Source organism: Sarcophilus harrisii, chromosome 3 (genome assembly GCF_902635505.1).
Source record: "Sarcophilus harrisii chromosome 3, mSarHar1.11, whole genome shotgun sequence".
NCBI classification, from domain to species: domain Eukaryota; kingdom Metazoa; phylum Chordata; class Mammalia; order Dasyuromorphia; family Dasyuridae; genus Sarcophilus; species Sarcophilus harrisii.
Window position 1 is genome coordinate 571,596,225 of NC_045428.1, and position 27,850 is coordinate 571,624,074.

Genomic DNA, 27,850 nt, shown 5'->3' on the forward strand with positions numbered 1-27,850 from the left:
GCATTTCCCAACAGCTTTTTATTTCAGTTTCCAATATTCTCAGCAATGATAGAGGGCTAATTCAGGAAAATCTATCACCTTAAATACAACAGAGAGAATTCATTTATCAAGCTTAGGTCTTGGTAACCCAACAACTTAAAACACACACACACACAGATCCAAAAAAAAAAAGAGCAAAAAGTTAGCAGCATTAAAATAAAGTGCAATTTGCCAAACTTCTTTTAGTAAAGGGTCTTTCTTCATTGTCACAAATTAAATTTTACCAATTTATCACATAAGAATCTTAAAATTCCCATTTTCTCCCCAGAGTTACATTCAAGACATTAAGAGATGTTTTCTTTTTAAATTTAGATTAAAAAAAAAAACTTCCCACAAATATGACAAAATTCATTGACAACTGTACTTTGTTACAGTGATTTTTAAATCAATCTTTGAGGCTACCACTGGTCAGTCCTGGCAAAATATCAAAAATATCTTCTAACCATGTTTCAATCTCAGCAAAGACCTACTATGTATCCATCCTTCTGTTTTCATGCCAATGGGATAGGGGAACAAGTAGATACATGAATACCACCTAAGTTCCTGACCAATAGCATTATCTTGAGGGATTTTCCTTCACCCCTATTATAGCTGCAGCTCAGTCACCAACCACTGAAAACTCGGTAGTGGGATCTAAGTTACAGAGGGGTCAGTCTGAACTCAAATTGCTTTCCAACCTAACTACCTGCTTACCGGGCTGTGAATGGAAACTAGAATACAAAATATGTAAACTACCAAGCCCAGGAAGATGAAATGGCAGCAAGATGCAGAAGCAAGGAGAAAAAAGCTCCATTGTATGGCCAGCTGAGGGGAGTATGCTGAGTTCTGGGGTCCCTGCCTCCCAGGCAAGCTGTTTCCTTTGGGACCATCCCATCTCCCAATGATCAGTCAGTCACCAGCAAAATTGCTGTCCTGTTCTCTAGGGCTTCAAGATTCTGCAAGCTAGACACAGCTTTTCCCAGGCTCTTCCTGGGATAAGAGAAGAAGCCAAAGAAGGCAGGAGCTCATCTACCGCCGATGAAAATCATCCCAAAACTTAATGATAGAAAATAGTCTTCGGTGGGCTCAAGTTGCCAAGGTGTGTCTCAGACTGAAACTAATGGGGATAGATAGTGGGACATGAACAGGGGAGGGTTGGATTTTTCCAAATTCTCTGTCAAAAGATTCCCAAGAGTCACTGGCACTGAATGCTGAGCGAGGAACAGCTGCAATAACATGGAACAGATTCTTTAGGACAGACAGGCGGGGATGGGGGGGGGGGGGGGGGGGGGGGGGGGGTGCGGGTGGCAGGCTGTCTGAAACTGGTGATTTCATTTGTCAGGAGGAAGATGCAAAGCAAAACATGGCACGTCTAAGCTGGGTGAGGAGGAAGGCCTACTTCAGGCACAAATGAAAACTAGCTTGATAACATCATCTGAGCTGCTCTTTCACTGTGCTCACAGATGTCCTGCAGGAAGGCATCGTAATCTATGCTTGCTGCCCATGTTTATTCTCTGTTCCCAAGCCATTTCTGCCTTATCTTCCTTCACCAGCTTCCTTCCTTTCCTTAAACCTACTTATCTTTCATAAAGTGAGAACTCACACAAATGCACTATAGAAACCAAGGACTTGAACCAGCTACGCAGTGGGAAGAGAATGGCAGAATGCCACCCTTTTGAAAGTGAACACCACACACATGCACTTCATTCCTCACGTACTGACCTACTGCTGACTATTCTCTCTAAGCGATTTTTGTCACCTAAGTTTCCATTTGCAGCAGTTCTTCAAGTCCCAAACAATTCTCAGTTGGTTTAGCCTCTGGCCCAGCCATTTCATGTGTCAAAGCACTGTCTGGAAGAATGACTCAAGTGCTATAAAAGGGAAAGGATTAAATGTGATCAAACCAAATTAACCCAAGTAAGACTTCTTCCTAGGCTGGGGCTGGCTATGACTCCTGACTTACTGTAGCTATTTCAAACAAACATTTGTATCTGAGAAGCAAATACAAGCACTCACAAGAGGGGCTATTCTCTACTGTTGTATTTCAGCTGAAGAAGAGCAGAGGATTGTGGGTTTACACAGGCTAGTGTGAATACCACAGGAGGAGGGAGGGAAAGTGGGAAACAGGGGTCTCTGTTTGAGCACTGAGTTTCTCCAATACTCTTAATATGGGCTTTGGCCAATTCTGAGATCAGGAGAATCATTCTAACAAATCATTTACCAAATAATCAAAAGACTGAATCAATTAGAACTTGATAAAGTTTAGAAATGACAAAATTTAAAGAAAGTTCAGTACCATCCACAGTTATCTTTACAAGAAAAATTCTTCTGTAAGCATATGGAGACAGACATTCTTCCTGCAAACCACCTCATCTCAACAGCAGGCAAAGGAAGGGTAATAAATAACTAGCGTTTAAAGGCTCAACGCCCTATCAGAAATTGGGGTGCTATCATTTATGTGGCTACTACCACAAGGATTGGCGTCCGTGTCTCGGCCTGAGGCCCTTGCCACTGTCCCGCCTCCGTCCGGGCTCCAACACCCATTCTTCACACCTCCTGGAGCTCCCAGCTTCCCACACTATCTGCTCGGCTGTAGGTACTGATGGGTGAACATGTTGAGTTCGCTATCCAGCCAACCTGCCTTATTCCTGAAAAGAAAATAGTCGTCATATAGATTCAATCTGAATTCAAAGTGCCTGTTACATATGTAAGGAAGCCTGAGCTGATCATCATCACAATAAACATTTATATAAAATATTAAAGTTTGCAAAGCACTTTATCTAGACTTAGTTGATCCTCACAACAACTCTGCACACCGGTATTACTACACCCATTTTGCAGATAAGGAAAGTAGGCAGAAAAAACCTAATTTTCAATTCTGTTGTTTCTTTTTCCTCAAATACATTTAAACACACCTTATTGGATCCTCATAATCAACCTGTGAGAAAGGCTAGGTGGGAATTATCCCACCGAGCAAATGAAGAACTAAGGTGGGACCTGCTTGGTGACACTGCTAATCAGCCAGAGCTACAGCTAGACCCTGGGCCTCTCGCGCTGTTCCCTCACCCACACTGGGCCTGACCAGCTCCCCGCGGTGTGTAGCAGTTTGCCGCTAAGGTGACTAGCGAATCTGGGAAGAACCGAATGCAGCAGCTGGCTTCTTTGGGGCCACCAGCAGCCCACTCACCTGAGGAGTTTGGCTTTGCTCTGTAATGAATCCAGAACTTCGATTTTTTTATTTAGGGCAGCAATCTCTTGTTCCAAAGTCTCTCGAGTCACATCTACTTGTTGACACAGGTGAGCAAAGGTCCCAGACAGCTCCCTAGAGGGAGAGGCCGGATCATTAGGAAGTGCAGACATTTAGGCTTGTGATGGTGAGCACCCATGGGGACAGATGGCTCTGGATCCTGAGCCCCTTCAAGTCCCAAGCACTAGTGCAGCCAGTCCCCAACATATGCCACATGCTCAGTGTCCTCAGTATCTCCCACGATTTCTACCTGCACTGCCAATTAGATTAGATTAGATTTACATTAGAGCTAATCTATAAGAATCATTCCCACTTAATTTTCCAGACATGGGAAGAGTCATCAGTAAATGTTTATGCCCAATTTTCCAAAACCAGAGAGCTCTGAAAGAGAGAGCTGCTCCTGACTTTGCTCGGGTCCAGGGAAACATCGGCCCTTGACTGGTCTGACCAGAAGCCAAGCAGCCTACCTCCCTGCCTCTCCCCCTCTCCGCCCTTACCTCTCGTGGGCTGTGCCCCCAAGTCACAGGAGTATATATATGCCCCTGTTCCCTTAGGCCTCAGGGTCAGGGGCGCTAACAGAGAGATCTGTCCAGTCTGCTCCATCTTGGAGCAAGGCCTCTGAACCCTGGACAGGCCTTGGGACCAAAGGGGGAAGGAAGAGCTACTCACTGTTGGACCTGGTGGCTGCAGTTGGAGCCAGTGTAGCTAATGATGAGCTGCAGCTTCTCACTGGCATACTCCACAAACTGGCGCTTGAAGGCTCTCTCCTTGGCTCTGGTGGTCCATGTCACGCGCTCATAGACGTAGAGGAGGCCATAGAGTCCCAAAGAAAGGGCGATCAGCCTCCAGCCCACTGCCTTCCAGACCTGGAGAGCCAGAGCACAGTCAGAGCCAGAACCAGAGCCCGGCACTGTCTTTTTAGAGAAGCCCAGCAATGGCTGGCAGATAGATACAATGTGCAAGGAGCTGAAAAGCACCAAATGGCACCTTTTGGGGTAACAAAGGCCTGGGAACACATGGACACTTGTTGGGTGGGTGAGGATTAGAGTAGGCTGTAAGAAAGTATGCATGTCCTCTTTGTAGTGGCTAGAAACTGGAAACTGAATGGATGCCCATCAGTTGGAGAATGGCTGAATAAGTTATAGTATATGAATGTTATGGGATATTATTGTTCTGTAAGAAATGACCAACAGGATGATTTCAGAAAGGCCTGGAGAGACTTACACGAAATGATGCTGAGTGAAATGAGCAGGACCAGGAGATCATTATATACTTCAACAACAATACTATATGATGACCAGTTCTGATGGACCTGGCCATCCTCAGCAAGGAGATCAACCAAATCATTTCCAATGGAGCAGTAATGAACTGAACCAGCTACACCCAGAGAAAGAACTCTGGGTGATGACTAAAAACCTTTACATTGAACTCCCAATCCCTATATTTAGGCCCACCTGCATTTTTGATTTCCTTCACAAGCTAATTGTACAACATTTCAGAGTCTGATTCTTTTTGTACAGCAAAATAACGGTTTGGTCATGTATACTTATTGTGTATCTAATTTATATTTTAATATATTTAACATCTACTGGTCATCCTGCCATCTGGGGGAGAGGGTGGGGGGATAAGAGGTAAAAAATTGGAACAAGAGGTTTGGTAATTGTTAATGCTGTAAAGTTACCCATGCATATAACCTGTAAATAAAAGGCTATTTAAAAAAAAAAAAAAAAAAGAAAGTACGCATGTGATGAATCTGGAAAAGCACAGACATGTCCATGTGGACTGATGTAGAACCGGGAATATAAAACGCAAGCAGCGCTCCACACCACCCTGAGGGGCCCTCAGGAGCCTGGCCCTGAGCATTAGGACGGCTCCTCTGGTATCCTTGGTCCAGCCACCTCCACCTCTCCTCAGAGTTGCTAATGTTTGCTTTGCTCATTTTTTTTCTTCTTCTTCTTTAATCAATTCATTATTCTACTGGATAACTGGAAGGGGAAGAATATGGAGAGAAATCCAGCAGATATGACAAAAGCTATCAGCAAACATTTATTTTTTAAAGTGCTGAACTCGAGATCTGAGTGCTAAGTTCAAGCCCAGACTTTGCTGTTTACTGTCTGCGTGACCTTGTGAAGTCCCTTGTCTGAGACAGTTTCTTCATTTATAAAACCAAGATAATCACCTGTAATGCTGTGAGAAGAGGTCTGACAGAGTGAAGGGACTTTGTTAGCCAAGAACCATCACATAATGATTCGGCTTCACTTTAGAAGATTTATTTTTCAATTAATAAAATCAAAGATGAAGGTCCAGTTCCCTTCACTGGGAAATGAAGAAAAGCAAACTGGCAAATACGCCTCACTCCCCTGCTCTGGGGTACCTCGTTGGGAGATTCCTGGAAGGCTGGCGGCAGTGCTGTGCAAGGCTCTGTGCTCCCAGCGCACACAATGGATCATGCTCACGAAGTCCATGTGTCAGCACGACCTCACAACAGCCCTAAGGATGCAGGAAGGGCAGGGGGTCTAATCGCTCTCCAAAGGTTACAGCATCGAGAGCTAGAAGGGACCCTAGCAGTCACCCAGTCCAACCCCTAACACTTTCGAGTTCAGCACTTTAAAAAATAAATGTTTGCTGATAGCTTTTGTCATATCTGCTGGATTTCTCTCCATATTCTTCCCCTTCCACAGTTATCCAGTAGAATAATGAATTACTTAAAGAAGAAAAAACAAAATGAGCCAAAGCAAACATTAGCAACTCTGAGGAGAGGTGGAGGTGTCTGGGCCAAGGAGACCAGAGGAGCCGTTCTTCTGCTCAGGCAGAGAGCAGCTCAACAGAGCACTTAACTACATGCCACTGAGTTCTCATCGTTTCCCCAAGTGTTTGCAAGTCCGCGTGTCAGCACGACCTCACAACAGCCCTAAGGATGCAGGCAGGGCAGGAGGTCTTATTGCTCTCCAAAGGTTACAACATCGAGAGCTAGGAGGGACCCTAGCAGTCACTCAGTCCAACCCCTAACACTTTCACAGATGAGGAAACTGAGGTGACAGGAAGCTAAAAAACCCAGCGGCATACCAAGGTCTCAGCGATTTCACAGAGATCCATGCTAGGACTCTGGCTGCTGGACTCATCCTGGGCTTGACTAGAGCCCAACTTACTCCATGGAAACAGGCTAAGTCCACATGGCGGCTTTCCTATTAAAAGGTGAATGCCCTCCCCAGGTGTCCTCTCCAACCACTCTTCTGGTGGGCAGTGCCCTGCAGACAATGGAAGTGTGAGGAGGAAGGCTGGCCACGAGTCTCAAAGAATCTGGCACTGCGGCATGCCCCCGATCCCTGGCTTGGCCCCCCGCCAGCAGGAGCTCCTTACCCACACCCTCGGCACGTCTGGGGGAAGTGGAACTACAGATGCAATATTTCTATCCCCCCACAGAGCTTGGGGTCTCACATTCACACACACTCAATGAGTGTCTGCTGGAATTTTCTTGGAACGCTCCTCCCCCCCCACAACTTCTTCCTCCACAAGCCTGGATCATGCTGAGCACCAAGTGAGGTCATAACATCTTCAGGACCTGCTTCTTAACTAGACTCCTGCCGGCCTGTCAGGCCAGTTGTGGCCGCCCTGCCCTGGATGAGAAACCAGGTGATCAAGCTTGGCTGAATCCCATGTTAAACAAGGGCCTCTGGGATCTCAAGGCAGCTTCTGCTTATTTTTAGATGGACAGAGCTCTAAGCCTGGAGCCAAAAGACCTAAATTCAAACCCTGCCCCAGACTTAAAACAAGCCCCTTCACCTCTTTTTGCTTCCATTTCCTCAAAAGGACTGAGAAAAGTGCCTACATCAAGGGCAGTGGTGGGGTCAGAGGCTGCCTAGCATGGAGCAGACACTGAATGCTGGGCCCTGCCATTAGTATCAGATTCAGAGACCCAAAGAACCAAAGAAGTAGAGCAAAAGGGGACCCCAGGGGCCGGGTCTAGCCTTCTCACTTTAGAGATGAGGAAGGAAGCCTGACACAGGTCCCACGCTAGGACATGGCTGAGCCCATTGAGCTCGGCCTGAATCCAAGCCCAGCTCACTAAGCTCCCGAGAAGGGCCAGACATGGCCAAAGCTCTCCCCCTTTGCCCAGGGAAGGCAAAGGTGCTGCTCAGCCGAAGGCCCCTCTGATAGCAAGCGCCCTTGTGTTCTTCCCCTTGTGCAGCCTGAGCAGTTGGCACGTCTGTGGACACTGAGGGCAGAAGAGGGCAACAAGGAAGGTCAAAGAGGGCAACAAGGAAGGTCAAGTGTACAACAGTGAGGATGAAGCCCAGAGCTCTCAGGCAGCCCTGCCCGGCCCTGGCCCTTTCAGATAAGAGAATGGGGTTCTTGGGTTTGGGCCACGAGCCTACCCATCACTTCAAGTCTTCTTAGAGGACAGATGGGGGCTTGGCCAGCTAACCGAGAATGTGGCTCTGTAGGAGCCAAGGTACCGCAGCTGACATGAAGGCGCGCATGTGAAATCCCACTGAGAAGGTGTGATCACAACAGACACCCTGGGCCCCCGGCCCCACTGATAGGATGGGACACGAGAGAAACAAAACAAAAGGAATCCAATTCTTTGAGGATCTGCTGGGAAGTCTAAGAAAGAGGTGAAATGGGCCTGGCCCAGATGCCGGGTGCTGTGGAGGGACTGGCTGGACTGGGAGGAAAACACAGGAACAAGAACAGAGTGCAGGATGGTGGAAGCCCCAAAGAAAAGCGGCCTTGCCCTCGCCCAGTCAGCTGTGGCAGCCATGGGTGCAGGAGGGAGACGAGGCCAATGCTGGTGTTCCCCACAGCTGCCTCCTTCCCTGCCTGGGCTGCCTCCTCTCAGCTTGTCTGCCAGACAAGAGCCTCACAGGGTCCTCTCTATCTGAGGCTCTGACTTCTGGCAGGGCCCCATTGCCAGGGTTCCCCCACGATGGGGCAGTTTGGGAGCTGGGCCACGGCGCCTAGAGACTCCTCTCTAATTGGCCACAGCACACTCCCGGTCAGGTCGCAGCAGAGGCCCGAAAGCCCCACGTCCCGCTCCCCTACTCACCACTCCACCAACGACGAGGATTCCCATGGAGGTTCTGGAGGTCAGGGAGGCCAGGCCGGTGACCATTGACACCATGAGCTCTTCCTGCGAGAGAGAGTTCTGAGGCAAGGGAGGCATGCTGGGGTTTGCTGGAGTTAAAGGTATAGGACGCTGGATCTGGATGGAGAGAAAGGAAAAAAGAACCAATTGACATCCAGCCCTGGGGTCCCTGCCACGAGAAATCCCTCCCAAGTCCAGAACATGCTTCCTGACGCTGGTGGAGGAGGGCGAGTCCAACCACAAAGGCAGATGGGGCAGGAAGACTGGGAGCCAGACACCTGGAGGAACATTCTGGCCTGAGGCTGGACAAACAGTGTCCCAAAGTGGGGGGAGGGCTTCTCATCCGCAGAACTGTCAGAGTGGATGCCACTGTTGGTCACAGAGTCTCCTGCCTGCCTCCCTGGGGCTGAGCCAGCCTTTGTGTCCACTGAGGGCCTTTCTCTAAGCTTGGGGGGGGTGGGGGGGGTGTGCTCCTAGTTCCTTTCCCCAATGGGGAGCCTGTGCCTGCTAGAAGGTCGCTCACCTGGTCATTATAGCCCATCAAGGCCCGGCGGCTATTCTTTGGTCCTAGAAACCTATTCACAAGCATAGTCCACCCAAGAGAAAAGTGGAACTCGATGTCTTCCTGAAAGTCAGCACAGAGCTTGTCACAGTTGAGGTCATAACTAAGTGAGAAGCACTGTCGTGGGACCAGCATGTCTATCTGACCCCGCAGGGCTACAGGAAGGAGAGGTCTTAAGCCATCTGGTACAAATCAGAAACAGGAAGAAAAGAGTCAGAATTTACCAAATCATAAACCTCTGCAACTGATGCTAGGGTAAGCAAATGGGAGCCACCATAACAATTTTAGAGAGCTCTGAAAAGAACATTTGAAATTCTATTGGTTCCATGAGCCAAATGAACATCTTAACTAATCCAAAGGCAGACAAGATTCAACAGTGGATTCTGTATTAGAATATTATTCTAATAAAGTTAATATAATTATTTGAAATTTAATATCTAATAATATTCTAATAATAATGTTATTACTCTGATGCTATTTAAATTCACCTAATACTTCTACTACTATGAAGCTACTGAGGGGTCCACGGGATAGAATGTTAAGACTTAAAATCGGGAGATCCCGACTTCAAATTCTGCCTCAGATCTGAGGGGGATAATCTGGGTAAATCACTTAATATCTCATAGCAGCAGTTAATAATAGCACCTACTTTCCAGTTTTGCTGTGATGGTCAAATTAGGTAACACACAGAGTGCTTTGTAAACCATAAAGAAGTAGAGATACACATCTAGATATCCTGGCTATCATTATGTGATTTCTATTCAGCTTTCCTATACTTAAAGATGTCAACTTTGTACATTTGCAGAGGTAAATTCTATCCCCAATCATCTTCACTGTCACCCTAACAGACCATAGGTTACTGTCCTCCGCTGAAATCCTCCTTCAAATCTTCATGGACATACTAGGTCAAGGGAGAGCTGGGGGCCACCAGGAGGCTGGCCAAAGGAGGGTTAACTTTTTTTTGATGTAGCAGCTCAAAGGCAAGGAGAAGCATTAGAATCTGATGGGATGATAAGCACCGCCCTCCTGGGCAGAAGAAGCTGCCCATGTCCACACCGCTCTTAATACGCTCCCAGAGTGGTGGATGTCTTTAACTCCGGGGTTGGCTGGCTTCCAACACTCTCCCTCGATTTTAAGTCTTAACATTCTATCCCGTGGACCCCTCAGTAGCTTCATAGTAGTGGAAGCCATCAGCCTCTCGGGGTGCCGAGGTGTTAACAGAAGGGGTCAGGCAGGCTTTGCTCAAAGGGAAGCTGTGACATGTGGATCCCTCGCTCTGTCATGAGGAAGTAGCACAGGCAGGCAGGGCTCCACAGCACACCCCCCGTTGGGAGCCCCAGGGCAGCCTGGTTTCCTTCCCCCCAGTCCCAAGCCCCCCGGACACTAACCTATCATGTCCTGCTGCATGGTCTTCAGGGACCCGGTGATGGCATTGGAGCAGCGGTCGGAGAGGTTGCGACCCAGCCCCTCCTCGATGTGGCGATGTAACTCCTACAGGGGAGACAAGATCCCCGTGGCACAGATTAATGTGTGTCGAAAGCCTGACAACCTCCAGAGCACAAACACTAGCTATTGTTATCAACAATAGCGTCCCTAAGGAGGGAGCCCTGGAATCTGGAAAAGCCATTTCCGAGAAGCTGTGTTCCCGGGAATCTGCTGCAGACACACATGACTACTTATGAAGCCGGGGACCCAGGGTCAGACTTAGCCTGAGGATCTGCCCGAGCAGCTGGGGCTGAGTCACCGGTCGGGACCAAGGGCTCTGAGGGCTGGAGGTTTAGAAACTGTTTCATGACTCACATTCTTATAAACCTTGAGAACCACAGGAGAGGGGTGAAAGTCCATCTGGTACTCATCCACCAGCACCGAGAGGCGCCTGATCTCTTCAGCCATGGCGTTAGATACCTACAGGAAACAAAACCCCACCAAAAACACACTGATGCTGGGAGCTATCTCCAGTGCTGGGCAGATGGACTGAGACCCCCCAGCCAGCTCACTTCTGAGAACTAAAAGGAAGGGTCAGGAGAGCTGCAGGTCCACCCCTTCTAGTTGGGTAGATGGGAGGAAATGAACTGCCCCCTTGGAGCCAGAGCTCAGGCCCAGCAGGATGACAGCAGCACCAGGCTGCGCAATGAGCATGCCCCGGCTGCCATGCCCTTGGCCTGGGGCTTCATCCTCTCCCCCCTCTCCCCAAGGTCTTTTAGCACAGAGGGGTCAAACATGAGCTAAGACACCCCAGAGTACTGAAAGCTCACATCAAATGAAAACAAAATTGGGAAATACAGAAAAAAAAAAAAAAAAAAAAAAACACTGCGAAGCACCTCTAACATTGCAGCTTGAAGCCGAGTGCATATGCAGCAGGCAGGGCCCCAGCTCTAATGCGCAGGCAGAGCTCACCTGCCTTTCCACCTCCTCGGTGATCTGCTTAATCCGAACTTTGAAGTCCTGAGTGAGGAGCTCTAACTGCTTGTCAATGAACCCCAGCCTGTCCTGTCTCTCTTCTCGTGTCTCCTGGCAGTAAACTCTGCAGAAAGAAGGTGTCAATTAGAAAACCTACTTCCATGAGCCAGTTGGAGCAAAATGGGAAGATCAGAGCAAAAACAGAAATTTGGGAGTTCTGACAGTTAACTGTCCTGCTCACTTCAAAGAACAAATGAGTGAGTCTTTTCAGAACTCACAAGTTTTTATCCTAATTACTGGCCTCTCAAATCCTACCTGTAGATAAAGACAGGGAAGGGAAGAAGGAAGGGAACAAGAATTTATTAAGCTCCCACTATGTGCCAGGCATTTGTTAAGACCTTCATAAAAAACAACCCCAAGAGGGAGATGCTGGTTTTATGTTCATTTTATAGTTGAAGAAACTGAAGCCAACAGAAGCTAAATGACTTGCCCACAATCACATGGCTAGCAAGAAGCTGAGGTAACATCTGAACTGGCATCTTCCTGACCTGAGGCCCAGAATTCCACCCACGGCCCCACAAGCTCTGGAGCCTCTCACTGCCCACCTGGCACCAGAGAGGGTAAGGGTCAGGCAGGCAGGAACCCTAAGAGGTTTACGACCAGTCTTCTCCTAAGCTTCCCCAGGGTCCATTCTTAACTCCCACCACTGGCCGGCCAGAGCTGCTGCTCAAAACAGGATGGTCTTTTTAAAATGAGCCGCCTCACAGTTACTGAGATTAGTGGGAGTAAGTTCCATACCCACAAGCCAATGGGAATGTTAAGAAGGCTTGATATGTTGTCATCCGAGAGCATGATGTCAGGCTCCAGACACTCTGCACAGTCCCAACTCTCAAAGCACTGCGGGGTCTTGAGCAAGTCACTACCTCCAGGGTCCCAGCCTTCTTTATAAGGCTGGTAGACTTGATGGCCACTGGGGCCTCTTCTACAGTGGCTTGCATAATTGCTTAGAAACATTTTAAGGGAATTTTATCCCTAAAATTCAATTATTCACTTGACAAAAATAAAAAATGATGGGATAGTCAAATGAGGGGCTCCTGGAGGGCCAATCGTCCAACTAGTCTGGAAAACAATTTGGAATAATGCAAGAAAAGCGAAGGAACTGTGCAGTCATTGACTCCACCTTCCCACTCCTGGCCACATCCCCCAGCTTGCCTGAGACAGAGTCCTGATGTAGGTCAAAATACTCCCAGCAATCATTTCTATGGGAGGAAAACCTAGAAAGGAAGCTGTCCATGAAGTGGGGAGTAGTTGGAGAAGCTGTGGTACAAGCATGTCATGGAACAGCATCCGTGATGCTTTGAAAAAAGGAGAACAAAAGGAGAATGCACAGAACTCAGAGAAGCAGGGGAGGCCCTGGAGAAGTGACCCGGAGTGGGTGAGCAGACTGCAGTGATGGGGGCCCGGGGGCAGTGCAGGCCCCACCTTCCTCCCCTTCTCACCGCTGCTCCTGTGCCGCCACGTGAAGAGAATCCATGATGAGGCGGGCATCCTCCACCATCTGCTTGGCTCGCACCGTGTGCTGCTCAAACTTGGTCTTCACAGCCGACTGCGAGATGCACTCCTGGGGGAGAAGGGCCTGTGAGCGGCTGGCTGTCGGGCAGGGGGTGGGGGAGGGCGGGACGGGGGAGGGCTCACCTCAAACCTCCGCTCAAAGTTCTGAAACTCAAACATTCTCACTTGGAATCCTTCGGCCAGAGCGCCTCCTAGGGGAGCAGGCCAGCGTTAGCGGGAGAGGCTTCAGCACCAGGCCCGTATGGGTCCCCCCGCCACCCCTGAACCACTCATGCTGTGCCCAGAACATGGGCAGGGAAAGGAAGCCACTGTACCGAGAGCTCCTCGCCTGCTCCATTAACAGAGCGAGGGAGCACTGCTGGATTTCTTGGCGTCCCCGTGACTACAGAGATGAACGAGGGCGCCATTACCTCCTTCTGGCATCCCCTGCGCCTTCTGGATCCTGGCGTTGACCACCTCCTTGGCAGACACGAAGAAGATGCGGTCTCCCGCTTGCGCCCGATCCACCACTCCCAGCTCATCCACCAGGAAGCTGGTACAGCGCTCCATGTGCTGCCTGCGGACCTGGAAGGGGCCCAAGGCCAGGAAAAGTGAGGCGTGTGCCAGCTGAGCCAGCCTGCCCTCCCGGGCACCACCCCCGGGCAGCTCCTGCCCCCAGAGGGAAACCACCAGGCGGCCCCTTTTCTGCTACTTGTGCATGAGAAAAAGGAGAGGTGGCGGGTGGACCTGCACCAAGCCGGAGAGCAATGACTGCCGTCTGACAGGCGCTTCCTCCAGCACTCACTCCTTGGGGCCAATCCACAAGGCCTTTCTCTGTAAAATGGCCGAGTTGGGCCAGGTGACCGACAGGCCTTCTCAGCTCTAGGTGCCATCAGCTCAGACATTCTGTGATGCCGAGGGGAGATCCCAAGGGAAGGGAGGGGTATGGGGGAAGGAAAAGCTGTCCCGAGTCTGGGCTTCCTCTCATTTGCTGGATTCCTTCCTCCAATACCAAGGCAGTCTGAAAGCACATTTATGGTGGGGAGCACCCGGAGCACCTTCCGGGGAAACACAGACAGCGACCCACCCACCTCCTCCATGTACTCCGGCTCCGAGGCAGAGGCATCCCAGCGGTTGTTGAGGATAAAGATGTTGGGGCGAGAAAGGCGTTCGCTCACCTTGTGGAAGAACTGCTTCTCCTGTAAACAAAGAAGCCCTATCTCAGGGGAGTCTTGGCCATGGTGGGAGGAATAGGGGGAGGACAGAGAGGGAGGAGGAAGGAGGAAGGAGGAAGGAAGGAGAGGAGGAGAAGGAGGAGGGAGGGGTTACCGTCTGCATCAGTGTGGACTCTGAGTTGGCCACCAGTACAAACACATCAGCATCTAGGCAGAACTTATCAATCCAGCTGTCCAGTTCCGTAGTGACATCAATCCCAGGGCTAAAGGTCACGAAAGGAAAAAAAGCATGCCATCGTTACAAAGAGAGGAAAGGAGGAACTTGTTTCTTCCCCTGTGGAAAAATTAGAAGGTTCTACACCACCCCCACATCTGAAGCATGAGCCCACAGAGCTAGAAAAATCAGGCTGATCCTTGAAGGCCGGCTGGCTGCAAGTGAAAAACCCGTCTCAGCAAATGTGCACGTGAAGGCCGGCAGCTCATCGCCGCCGAGCACTAACAGCCTGGAGCTCTGACGGAACTCGGCACGCCAGTGACAGAGGGCGGCCCAGGCGCGGCCAACCCAGCTCCGCAGCCACTCGGTCTCCCTGCTTTTCTCCTCTGCCCCGGGAAGCCCCCGGCCCCATGTTCTCACTCACCTGTCCATCAGCACCAAGTCATCTTTCAGAAGAGAGCACTTGGAATTGGGCCACATCACGCTCACCAGGCTGCCAGCATTCAGGAGCTCATCTTGGTGGAGGGCGTGGGCCAGCTGGTTTACTGTCTGTGGGGAGAGGGGAAGGAAGATGGTGGCAGATTTGGGAGCTGCCTCCTGAGGGACCAGCCAACTGCACCTCAGAGTGAAACCCTAGAGCTCCAGAACCAGGGCCAGAACAGACTCACACACGGGGATGCCCCAACTCCTGAGGCAGTGCTAACTGAAGAGGCGCCTCCTGCTTTCCAGGGCCTGTCCCCAGCCTGTCCCAGCCACACGGGCCCACTCTTCTGCCCCTCGCTGCCCCCCCCCCCCCTTTACTGACAGCCAGTCCCTTCTCATCCCTAGCTGGTCCCTCTGCACAGCACGGCGTGGTCTCTGGGGCCGTCTTGGATGACCCTCTCCCAGATATCCTTCTAAATCTGGCACCCAGAGGATCCAGTCTGACCGGGGCCAACTACCACCGGACCATCTGCGCTTTTGGGCCCGACCCCAGGCCTCTTACTGTGCCCACGGGTCCTCCCTTCCACACAGAGATGTCCCCTTTTCATCCCCTCAACAGTACATGGAAGTGAAGTCAAGGGTGGGCAGTTTAAAGAGGCCGTTCCCTTCCCTCTTTTGAAAATCAGGGCATCAGGCCCCTCTCCAACCCGCAGCACCTCCCTGAGAACCAAGCCCCATTGTGAGACAGAGATCTCCTCGGACTTCTAACGGGACCCCGAGACCAAGCAAAGATTGCCCTTCCTCTAACCAAGTACATCAAATGACAAGTCCAGGGCCACACGAGAGGGATCCAGACCCTCGGCAGGACCACACAAGGGGATCCGGACCCTTAGCAATCTACCTGCCCCTTCACACTCTGGAGAACAATGCCGGAAACAAGGCGTCTGTGCTCAGGAGGTCTCCAGAGGGCTTGGTGCCTGCTCTAAGCCACCTGCCCCTGGGCCCTCCTGACCAGGCCCCTGAGGCCTCCCAGGCCCTCGGCTCTCGTTACCTTGACACTCTTCTTCTCTTCGGAGCCCTCGGTGAGCAGGAAGGCCTCGTGGCCATCTGTCCCCTCCACTCGGAGGAAACAGTTGGTGGTGTGGCCAATCCCCGAGGGCAGGACTTTGTCCCAGAGCATAGCATTGATCACGGTGCTTTTTCCATTGCTTGTCCTGGAAGAGAGTCACGGCCATCAGCAGCCACCTACAAGGACGCTGTCCGGCTAAGTGCAGACTGTCGCATAGGCAGCCCACAAAGGGGCTTCTGGGTCTGGAAGGGCTCTTCTGGGCCTACAACTTCTTCTCTTTTCAAAACTCAATCACCCCAAATACTTTCTCATTTTATTAAAGGGAAATAAGGTGAGGAGGAGGGGGAAGGAGGGAGATGCTAACAAATAAACCTTCATATATTTATTTATTTTGTTTTTAATGCCCCTCTGAAAACACAGAGCTCCTCCCTCTCACCCAAAGGTCACTCTTCAGGGAAGAGGGACGCAGAGGGAAGAATGAAGGGCTCTCCCATATGCTCTGAGAGTGGTGGTTTGTGGTTTACAAGGTCTCTCCTCACAACAACCAGGGAAGCCAGTAGTCCGAGCTTTAACCCAACTTGGTATATCCCAGGATACAAAGTCCTTTTAAAAATAGCTCGATCTTGCTGACTCATTCAGCTTTGGCTTCCACCTCCTCCCAACCTCTCCCTTTCCCCCTCTCTTTTTTCCTCTCCCTTTTCACGGCATTTACAAGTGTCAACAACTTTCTCTTCATTCTAATAAGATCATAAGATCTTGTTTTACTGGTTTTTATGAGAGAATACTATGTACTGTTGTTATGTGTTGGGTTCCTATTCTCCAAACCAGGGAGGTCAGTGCCCTGAGGACAGGGATTATGTCTCATTTACACTCTCTCTTCTTCAAGCACTTGCTGCCCTGGGCTTTGTATAAAGTAGGTGCTTAATAATGTTTATGGATAAGTCAAATGTCTAAAAAAATGCCATGCTATTAACCCGCATTGAGGGGCTGAAGAGCTAGATTCCTCATTGCCCAGCTCTCCAAACAATAGAAACCAAGCCACCTCCCTCACAGTTCCCAGCCCATCCCTGTGGGCTCAGTCTGCATGCTGAGCCCCACTCAGCGTCAGCAGCTTTTATTTTAAGAGGATCTCTGGGCTCCAACACAGGAAGAACAAGACAAGCCATGTTTGCTGCCAGTGTGGACCCTCAGATCCACAAGGGACGGAGCCGAGGAGGCTGGAGTCTCACCTGCCAAAAAAGGCCACCTTCATGTGCCGCCGGGCCAGGACCTCACTGATGCCCTTCACCTTGGCCAAATAGGCCTTGACCTCCAGCACCTGCTCTTCGGTGGTGACAGGATCAAGCTCCACATTTCTGTGAGTATCTGGGGAGGGAGGGGGGAACATAATGAAGTCAAACAGTCAGACATACAGGAGAGACGGTGGCAAAATGAAAAGGCTCTGGAATCAGAGAAGCCGGGTTCAAATTCTGCCTCTAACTTTTGTTAACCTGAGCCTGTGATCTTCTCAACAATACAATGATTCAAGACAATTCCAAAAGAATCGATGGGAAATGCCATCCACATCCAGAGAAAGAACTACGAAATTTGAATGCAGATGAAAGCAGTCTAATATCATTCTAGGGTTTTTTTTTTTTTCCCATGGTTTTCCCTTTATTCTGTTTCTTCTTTTACAACATGACTAATGTGGAAATGTGTTTAACATGATTGCACATGTATAGCCTACATCAGACTGCTCGTCATCTAGGGAAGAAAAAAAACCCTGAGGACTCAAAATCTCATTAAAAATGAGTGTTAAAAACTATCCTTATGTGTGTTTACAAAAAAATGGAGCTTTTGGGCCAATCACCTGACTTCCTCAGGCCTCCATGTAAGCAGTTGCTTTCTGCAAAAGAAGCCCAGCGGCCACTGAGATTCTTCCTAGTTCTGGGTCTATGAAGTTTCAAGTTTGATAGGACATTTTTATTAATAAATGACACAAAGAGTCAGGTGGTCAAAACAATTCCAGAAGAAAAACCTGAATGATACCCTGAAGCAATGAGGCATCCTCGAAAAGAGATATAAGCCCAACTTTCTAGACAGAGAAAACAAGGCAATGGTTTGTGTGGGAAAAGAACCGGGTCTTGTGGGATTCTCAGCAGACTGCAGTCTGGAGGACCTGGGAGGTTCTAGACTCTAACCCTTCTGGCTCTGGAGGACCCCAGGGTTCAGGCACATTGTGTCTTACTTAACTGGGGCCACCTAGGTAGTAACTACTAGAGGGAGGATCTGAAGTCAGGTCCTTGGACTCCAGACTTGCACTGGAGTGAGATAGCAGTGGTAAGATAGGAGAGTTCAGTAATCTTGTAAGCCTCCTGGCAAATTCTGAGAGACCATTGGGACACGCCCCCAATTCCTTGCCCGTTCTGAAGCCTCTGAGACATGCTCACTGGCACCTGTAAAGCACACGGCCCTAACCCGACTCGCTGCTAATGCTGAGCAGGCCACGGCAGAAGCTAGAAAGCCCGGCTGTCTCCTGGCCCACGTGCCCAAGGTCAGATACTTCTGCCTTGATGTGACGGCGGTGACTGGAGCATCTGGAATGTCTAAGTGACGAGTGGGAGCCCTTCTGGCTGGACATTAGCTGCTGTATTAAAACAAACTCACAAAAGCAATGACCAATCCAATTGCACCTCCCCCACGCTGCTATTAATCCAGGATAATCTGGGGACCAAAGGGCCTGGGAAGCTCAGCTCTTCCGCCAGCCCCTCCCACTGAGAACACTCCGTGCTATCAGAGAAGACAAACAGGAAGGCCCCATCCCTAGAGGCACAATCCAAAAGCCTTCATCAAATGCCCAGTAGCTTTTGTCAGCTGGGCCCAAAAGTAAACAGCAGAACAGCAGGCCGGACGATTCTTTGCAAATCACACAAACTTTCTCTGCCATCTTTTACAGACCAATATTCCCCCTGGGATGCTAAGTGGCTACAAGTCATGGAAAAATAGGATTCAACTCAAAACTTCAGGAGATCTGAAGGGCAGCAGAAAGCCGGAGTGGATGTGAGTCAGCCATAGCTTATGCCCAACAATTTATGTCCACAAAGTGGCTTGTACAAGTGATATCCTTCACTAGCCACACAGCACTTTCAAGTTTAGGAATCCTTTCACCACATCATCTCGTTTAAGTTTCTTAGTAATCCTCTGAAGGAGGGACTATCAAGTTTTGTGCCCATTTCACAGATGAGAAAATGGAAGCTCAGAGAGACGTGCCTTTTTCAAGACATGTCTAATTCAAGACAACATGTCTAATAGGGATCTGAAGTGGGACTGGAACCCACACTTTTCCTGGCTCACAGGCTCACCCCTGCTTGGGTTTCATGCTGAGGGAGTGACCACACCAAAGGCTTTTACCTTCTGGCTCAGCAGCCTGAGCAGTCTTAAGCCTATTAAGGTACAAAGGAGAGGCCGCTCCCCTTGGAAGTTTCTTACTCCAGTGAAATCTGAGGCCTGGACAAAACTTTAGGCCGACCAGAAAGGGGGGGAGGGGAGGACCAGTCCTGTAGTAGGAGGGGAGTGGAAGACAGCCTGGGGGTTCCCAGAATTCACAAGAAATTCAGACAAGGGGGGCAAGGCTCCTCCTGGGTTTGACAGCCCCTGTGGAGCCCTCACTGCAGGCCTGTGAGCTGGACTGAAGGGCTGACCCTGGATACTTGCCACGTGTGGGTGCCGGCCCGGAGCACCTGCCCAGAGCCAAAAGGAGCTCAGAGGTCACTGCCAGCCCCGCCTTCCTCTCTTTAGGCCAGAGGTAAAAGATCATAGAGCTTGTAAATACCAGTGGCCTGGACTGCAAGCTCTCTGGTTCTAAACTTAGCTCTGTTCTAGTCTCTCATCCAAAGCAATCCTAGAATGGCAAAGCTGAAAAGACTGTGGGAGACCCTGCGTGCTGCCATCAGCCCCAGAACACCCCGGGTTCTCCTCCTGGTGACTCCTCCAGCCTTCACTGCCCATCCTGGTCTGCTCTAATTTTGTCTCCTTCCCCTCATGCAAGGACCCCCTTTTTCTGGTTCCCTTCCCTCGTTAGACCAGACGCTCCCCAAGGGCTTATATGTACATATGCTAGTGCCTGGCCCACAGAACTGCTCTCTAAATGTTGCCACCTGCCCTGCAGCCCAGCCCTCTCCTTTCCCAGGGAAGGCAGCGAAGACAGATTTAGCCACTGACCTGCAAGACTTCACACAGTGCAACCGTGATCATGAGGAAAACACGGCTGATTTAGAGAAATGGGGCAAGCTTAAAACTCTTTCCATTGCACACATGGTAGGAGGAGGCAGAAGCGCAAGTCTGGGGTCCAGGGACCTGGCTTCAAATCCTCCCTTGAGTAGTTACTACTTAGGTGGCCCCAACAGGTAAGACACAATGTGCCTGAACCTAGGATCCACCAGAGCCAAGAACCTCCCAGGTCCTCCAGGACTAAAGGCGCTAGTCTACCCTCCAGGGTCCTCCAAAGCCAGAGGGTTTAGAGTCTAGAACTTCCTGTGATGATCATCATTAACAGCAGGGGCACCAGGAGCAGGAGCCAGGGGGTGTAGAGCAGCTCAGAAGCAGTAACTGCCCCAGTTCAAATCCATCCCCAGGCCCAGAGGAAGCTGAATTGTCCCTGTTTAGAAGTTAGCCTGTAAGCTCAAGCTCAGTCACTGGCCAAGCATAACACTGGATCCGGATCCAGGTCTGTTTACCAGCTGTATGACCTTCACCTTTGTTACCTGTCCAATGAAGGGGCTGGACTTTCCCCCTCCCCCCAATTCTTAATGCTGAGATCTGCTGGGATCCCCGATCACTGTTTCCTATGGAATCTCAAGCGCAGCAACAGGCCCAGGGACCTGTGACAGAAGCAGCACTTCCACCCTCCTTAATTAGGACCTCGTGTGGGGATGAGCCCCCCAGTGGGGCGCTGTGACTCACAAAGGCACCAGACCTCCTGGGGGAGCTGACTAAGATGCCCAGCACTGTGTCAGATCCCCACTTACCCTCTAGGAACGTCGCACTCTCCTGAATATATGCCCCCAGTTGCTCAAAAATGCCATTGATCTTCTTCTTGGCAGTGACAAAGTGCTTGAGTGGAGACGCATTCACCTCGGCCATGTGTCTTTTGTCCTTCTTGATTGAAACAATGGGGTTGCAGTGAGAGAAGATCAGGGACATTGCGCTGTAGAGAAAAGCAGCGTTTGTGAGGCCGACAGGCCAGAGGTGCCTGCGCTCCTGGAAGGGCCTCAGAGGCCCATCCCTAGTTTTACAGAAGAACCAGCTGGGACCCCGGATGGGAAGGGAGCTGCGCAAAGTCCCTGGGGGGGGGGGGGGGGCGCGTAGGATCTGAGCTCCTGTCCAGGGACTCCCAAGTCCAGTCTCCTTCCACTGCCCCACAGGGCGCACTACATAAACTAGCGTTGGTGGGTTTTTTCTGAATTGGAGGAAGGAGAGCTAAATAGCTATTTCCTGGATCAGACTGCTCTTTGCTCTTTTTACATAAAGCAGAGAGTAAAATTAGCCTCCGATTGCTTGCCCCTAGCCATCACCCAAAGACACAGAGCACTGTGAAAAGAACATGGGAAAGGGAAGATCAGAGGTCACAGCCGAGACCTGAGCAAAGGACCGTGGAGACGGCCGGGCTCGGGGAGGCATTGTGAGCAGGTCACGAGCTCCTCCGAGAGAGGTTCAGTCACATGAGAGAGAGAAGAGCTGCCTTCTCTAAGCACACGGAGATGATCCGGTACCAATGAAACCGGCCCCGTTCCTCTGGGCAGAGGGCCGGCGCCCGGCCAAAGGAGCCCAAGGTTGGCTGGGCCCCCAGCCTGGCCGTGCCTACTCAGTGTCCCAGGGACAGAGAATGTACCTCAGAGGCCGTTCTGCCCAATGTCGGAGCTTGTGACAACCAGGATGGCCTCCAGCATGCGACACGATCAGCAGTGGGAGGCAAAAACAGATCAACAGAAAGATGGGCTAAAGGCAATAAGAAAGCCGTAAAATCGTGTGCCGGGGTTCCAAAGAAACCGCCAAGTACAGAATGGGGGGTGTCTCCCTTGTTAGAACATAGGCTGCTCCAGAAAGGGGACTGTATCTGTGCCCCAAACATCTAGCAGAGTGCCTGGCATATAGAAACTGCTTTGGAAATGCTCGCAGATGGATGTGAAAGAGTTTTCATGCCTCAAAGCTCAATGGGCATCAAAGTGTGATGTGCCAACTGAAAAACCCAACCTGATTCCAGCTTGCCTTAAAAGAAACCTAATACCCAGAACGAGAGCTAGGTCGATCTCAGGGCACTCTAGACCTTGATCAGCCTCTATGTGAAGTACTTTAGGAAATGGTGGCTCTGAACGTGCAAGATAGAGCACCAGCCGTGAGATCGAGGAGACTCGGGCCAGGTGAAGATGAACTGAAAGAGGTTCAGCCTAAAAAGAAGACATAGGGGAACCTAAATTACTGTCTGTCACCTTTCAAGGGATCACCATGAGGAAACTGACTTGCTTTTTTAGTGCCAGAAGACAGAACTAGGTCCAGTGGATGAAAAGCATATTTCACCAGAGACAAAAAAGAAAACTTCCTAGTGGAGCTATCCAAATGGGAGCCTCAAGAGATAGATTTTCCCATCACCGGAGCACTTCATGTAAAAATTGGAAGATGCTTTGATAGGCAGGTCATGCAGGGCTTCCTGATGCCAATAAAGGATAGCCAGGGAACCTGTGAGGCCAGATCCAGCTCTAAGATTCTATGGATCCAGAGTCTAGGAATTGCAAACATGCTAAGTGAGCTCTCTATCCCACAAAATCTGAGTCCAATCCACACCTGTCAAACTCCTAAAAGATACTGCCTGAATTCACAGTTTCATCCCCATGCTCCTGCATAACTACCCCCAATAAGTATAACAATTCACCCTCTTAAGATTTCCCTCTTAAGAATTCCCAGTGCTGAAAATATTTTTACAGTCAAAGGTTCTGATAAAGGCCTCATTTCCAAAATATATAGAGAATTAACTCTAATTTATAAAAAATCAAGCCATTCTCCAATTGAAAAATGGTCAAAGGATATGAACAGACAATTCTCAGATGAAGAAATTGAAACTATTTCTAGTCATATGAAAAGATGCTCCAAGTCATTATTAATCAGAGAAATGCAAATTAAGACAACTCTAAGATACCACTACACACCTGTCAGATTGGCTAAGATGACAGGAAAAATAATGATGATTGTTGGAGGGGATGTGGAAAACTGGGACATTGATTCATTGTTGGTGGAGTTGTGAACAATCCAACCATTTTGGAGAGTAGTTTGAACTATGCTCAAAAAGTTATCAAACTGTGCATACCTTTGATCCAGCAGTGTTACTACTGGGATTATATCCCAAAGAGATTATAAAGAAGGGAAAGGGACCTGTATGTGCACGAATGTTTGTGACAGCCCTTTTGTAGTGGTAGAAACTGAAACTGAATGGATGTCCATCAGTTGGAGAATGGCTGAATAAATTGTGGTATATGAAAATTATGGAATATTACTGTTCTGTAAGAAATGACCAACAGGATGATTTCAGAAAGGCCTGAGAGACTTACACTAACTGATGCTGAGTGAAATGAGCAGGACCAGGAGATCATTATATACTTCAACAACAATACTAGATGATGACTAGTCCTGATGGATCAGGCCATCCTCAGCAACAAGATCAACCAAATCATTTCTAATGGAGCAGTAATGAACTGAACTAACTATACCCAGAAAAGAACTCTGGGAGATGACTAAAACCATTACATTGAATTCTAGTCCCTATATTTATGCACACCTGCATCTTTGATTTCCTTCACAAGCTAATTGTACAATAATTCAGAGTCTGATTCTTTTTGTACAGCAAAATAATGTTTTGGTCATGTATACTTATTGTGTATCTAAGTTATATTTTAATATATTTAACATCTACTGGTCATCCTGCCATCTAGGGAGGGGGGGGGGGGGGTAAGAGGTGAAAAATTGGAACAAGAGGTTTGGCAATTGTTAATGCTGTAAAGTTACCCATGTATATATCCTGTAAATTAAAGGCTATTAAATAAAAAAAAAAAAAAAAAAAAAAGAATTCCCAGTGCTTCAGGTTCATTTGGATGTCCCCTTCTACACAAATCCTTCCTTCATCTCTCCAGTTTTTAGCTCCTTTCCCATCTTCAATTGTCGTATATTTACCCATGCTGTACTCTCCTGATTGAACTAAACCGCTGAAAGTGAGAACTCTCCAGTTTGCCCGTTTTCCAATCATCTAAGTAATGCTTTGTACAAGGTAGAGGGCAATCAATGTTCATTGAACTGAATCTCTTTATAAAGAGAATCTCTTTATAAAGAGAATCTCTTTATAAAGAGATTCATCTTTTTATGATTCAGCTACCACAACATGGACACGCAAGGCCCAATTAGAACTAAGAATAGGGAATGAGGGGGATAGGACCCACTGATAACCACTGCAGACACCATACCCTTTTGCCTCTGATACCCAGAGGTTAATTTCACCTCTTACCAAGATGTCCCTGCCTCTGCCAATCTAATGTCTGCCAGCTGCACCACTTGCCCATTCAGCTCTCAACTTTGCAGGGGAAAGGGAAATATAGTATGAAGCATGCCCAAGGAGGGGGTGGAGGTAACTACAGCAGCAAAAGCCATCAGAGATGCTCATTAGCATCTGTAAGAAACTCTTCCAGAAAGAATATCTAGGAAGAGTGGATGACAAACGTTGGCCAAAATCAAAACAGAAGAACAAAGGGGAAAGACCAAAGCCGTGTGAAGAGAAGTGGAAACACCTGACTTCGGGAAAGAAGGGGCAGCAGACTGGACAACCGGAGGGGATATGACTGACCCCACTTCACTTGCCATTGTCATATCTTGTCTAGGGGTTTCCTATGGCTATGGAACTACTTTCCTTTCCTTAAGAAGTCACCCAGGGGAGACTGCACAAGGAGAAAACCAGTGACATGCTGAAAAGAGACAACTGGAAATACAATAAGGCCTTGCTCTTCCACTTCAGGCCAAAGGCCTGATGTATAATCAGTCTCACAGAATGGAATTCCTTAGCCCACAGCAGCTCTATTCCCAGCTCTACATGGGCTGAGTGGACCACACCCATGCTGTAGGAAAAATTAAGCAAGCAGGGCAGAGCCATACAACTGAGGAACAGGCCCATATGAAGAATGAGAGAGGGCTTTTCCCTAGTTTTTTTTACTACCCAAATTCCAGAGTATCAAAATATATTTCTTCCCAGTCTCCACTGACCCAATACTTGGCCCAGAGTTAAATCCCTGAAGTCGGAGTCCTGTAATAAGACAACTTTCCCTATAGGAACTAAATACTTATTTGCCCAGGACAGAGAACAAACTACATTCACAAAAGGGTTACCTGAAAACTAGTCAGCATATTATAATGAGTTTTTTTTTAACTTTAGGTGATTATTTGTGAGACTAAAGAACTTGAAAGCAGAAGCATTATTATAAAGCAAGTGACAAGTTAAAGGCAGATGAGTTATCCAAGGAAATGAAATGAAAGCAATTTAGTGAAAATGTAAAATTCTTAGATGTAAAGGGATTGAAGAAAACCTTAAAACTGCTCAAGTTTTAACTCCTCAGCAGTGAATGCCCTCCAGGTGCTCCCTGCTGCCCTCAACTGGACTTGGAAACATCTGGGATAGGAAGTGGCTTCCTGCTCCCTTGATCATCTAAGCCAACCCAATCAAGCCCCTGATCTGCCACAAATTCATTCTCCTAAATCAGACTTCCTCAATCCCGCTATTCTAACTGGCTCCATTTTATTCTGCTGTGTGCCCTCTGGAATCTGTAGTCAGTCAAAAAACACTTAAGTACCTACTGTGTTCCAGTCACTAACAACACACCAAAGGAAATTGTAGTCAAGCATAACAGCCTCATAAGCCTATCATCTGTGGGAGATATGACCCAATTTCTTACGATGACAATGAATCACTAGCTTGACTTTAATGTATCACCTAACATTTGGGACTTGGGATCTCAAGCAAGAGCTAAAATGGCCCTTTTGCATTTCTACAATTTATTCTACAATACAAAAAAGGAAGCCAAAACTGTGGCAGAATATACAGAAGTACGCAATTTCCCTTCCTTAGTCTTGAAACTCTACAACCTGGTTTCCTTCCATATAACCCCTTTAACTCTTTTGGGAGGTCCTGAGTTTCCCACTTCCAAGAAGGCTTTAAGCAAGTGGGGCCTTTCTCTTGGGAATAGAGCAAAAAACAGTCATAAAACTTCAAGAGGTAGAGATAGTCTGAGAATAGCAGATAATAAGCTAGGTTTGGAGTCAGAAAGACCTGAATTCAAATTCTGCCACTGGAACCTAATTGTGTGGATCTGGGTGAATCATTTAATATCCACGTGCATCAGGCCAGTTTCTAGGGAATATCTCGTCATGGATGGCTCGGATCTGTTCATAATGCTAAGTAATTGCTACTCCCATGGAACAGGGTTGCCACATTGTTTAGATAAAAAAGTTCTGTCTGAAATCCTGATTCACGGTCATTCCGGCTTCCCTTGAAGATGGCTTGATTATCAGAACCGTTAATGTCTTGCTCCGTCTGAACCCAGAAACAAAGCCAAAAGTCTACGTTTCTGTTGCCACTAGTAGGATCTACTTCCAGGTACTCATCAGGCTAGCTCATACCGGAGTCTAATGGAAGTCAGTTAGGTGTAGGGGATGTAGGAAGGAGAATGAAGCAAAAATCTCTCATGTGCCTTTGGGTGTGGAATGCAATGCCTGAATTCACACCATTTTCTTACCCAATTTTATGCAGAGCAACTTCTAGCAGGAAAAGGGAAAAAAAGGATCCACAGGACCGTCCACCAATGTAACTGATACAGAGAAGGAGAAGCTGAGAAATTAAAACGGAAAAAAATGAAAAGAATGGAGATGAAGGAGAGTTTTTCCAGCCAAAGTCAGGAAAGAACAATATGGAGAAGATGAAGAACCACAGCACTGCAGAGAAGGGAGAGACATTTGCCAAAGAGTATTTATTTTGGACTCAGACGGTCACTTTCCTTTTTCTCAGCACATTAAATCGTTCCCCTTGGATGCCCCGATACCAGCACTTGCCGTGGGCCACGGACAGGAGCTCTGACCCGCACGGGGAGGGTTCGGGCGGGGAATCACTCTCCGCCGAGGGGGCTCCGCCGGAACTTGCTCAGCGCCAGCCCCGGCTGCTCCCCCACCAGCCCGCAGACCCCAGACTTACTTTTCCAGAGGTGGGAGGTGTTCACAAGGCTGGCATCATCCACTCCGCGGGCCTGGAGAAGAAGGGAAGGGTGCGGGCACTTCCCCTCGCAGGTCGGCGGCCCCACAGCTGTCAGAAGGAAAGGGGAGCTGTCACCGGCTCTCTAAGCAGAAACCGGCCCCGCGCTCGGGCGGCTCCCAGAGGCCTCCTGCCAACCAGCGGGGAGGAGAGCAAGGGCAGGGACTAACCCCGGGGCATCACAACAACCTGGGCACGGGTGCAGGCCGTGTGCCCAGGAAGGAACAAGCTGGCACGGAGGGGGGAGGCTCACACGGGGGGAGGGGAGGGGGACCGGCACTGACACGGGGGGGAGCGGGGCCCGGCCCGGGGACACAAGTTGTCACGGGGGCGGGAATGGAGGTGAGGAGGGTCCAGCCCGAGGGAAGCCGCAGGCGTGGAGGGGGCGCAGGCCCGGATGGGGGAGGGGCGTGAGGCCGGGGCTGGGGGATGCGAGCGGGGGCTTGGAGGCTCAGCTCGGCTCTCCGCCCGCCAGCGCCGGCCAATTCCCGCGGCCTTCCCCCGGAGCGCCGCCGCCGCCACCACCCGCGCTCACTCACCTTCACCTTCTCCGAGCCGCCGCCACCGCCATGATGCGCCGTGACATCATCAGACCGCGTCAGGCCGTGGAGGGGAGGGGCGCAGCGTCCGCTCCCCGCCCCCACCACACGCTCCCTCGCTTCCCTCTCCGGAGGCGGACGCAGGAACTGACCGGAAGCTCTCCACGAGCACCGAAAAGGCTCAGAGTGACCCCGGCACGCGCGGGGCGCAGCTTCTCGTCCGAGCCCTGCGGCCCCGCTTGGGCGCTGGAATCT

General features: G+C 49.4%; 1 protein-coding gene across 2 annotated transcripts; it reads right to left on the reverse strand.

Annotated features, from left to right (window-relative positions):
- On the reverse strand, positions 1-27,850 carry MFN2 (mitofusin 2). 2 transcript variants are annotated; one of them, XM_031962847.1, is made up of 20 exons: positions 27,596-27,850; positions 27,000-27,107; positions 26,548-26,639; positions 20,752-20,930; positions 16,975-17,110; positions 15,728-15,890; positions 14,678-14,802; positions 14,194-14,302; positions 13,956-14,063; positions 13,296-13,449; positions 13,009-13,076; positions 12,813-12,934; positions 11,311-11,437; positions 10,714-10,818; positions 10,302-10,404; positions 8,875-9,095; positions 8,313-8,468; positions 3,935-4,131; positions 3,206-3,340; positions 1-2,666 (listed from the first exon to the last, which is right to left on the reverse strand). In XM_031962847.1, exons 4-20 carry the CDS (start codon positions 20,924-20,926, stop codon positions 2,597-2,599), a joined length of 2,274 nt encoding a protein of 757 aa, XP_031818707.1. In that variant the 5' UTR covers positions 20,927-20,930; positions 26,548-26,639; positions 27,000-27,107; positions 27,596-27,850; the 3' UTR covers positions 1-2,596. The 2 variants fall into 2 exon arrangements, with proteins under 2 accessions (XP_031818707.1, XP_031818706.1); XM_031962846.1 differs by lacking the exon at positions 26,548-26,639.

Coding starts and splice junctions, on each gene's coding strand:
- MFN2 (XM_031962846.1), bottom strand. CDS start 20,926: ATGTCCCTGATCTTCTCTCACTGCAACCCCATTGTTTCAATCAAGAAG. Junction 17,111..20,751: donor GAGTGCGACGTTCCTAGAGG/GTAAGTGGGGAT, acceptor CTCCCTCCCCAG/ATACTCACAGAAATGTGGAG. Junction 13,077..13,295: donor GCAGGGGATGCCAGAAGGAG/GTAATGGCGCCC, acceptor CTGCTCCCCTAG/GAGGCGCTCTGGCCGAAGGA.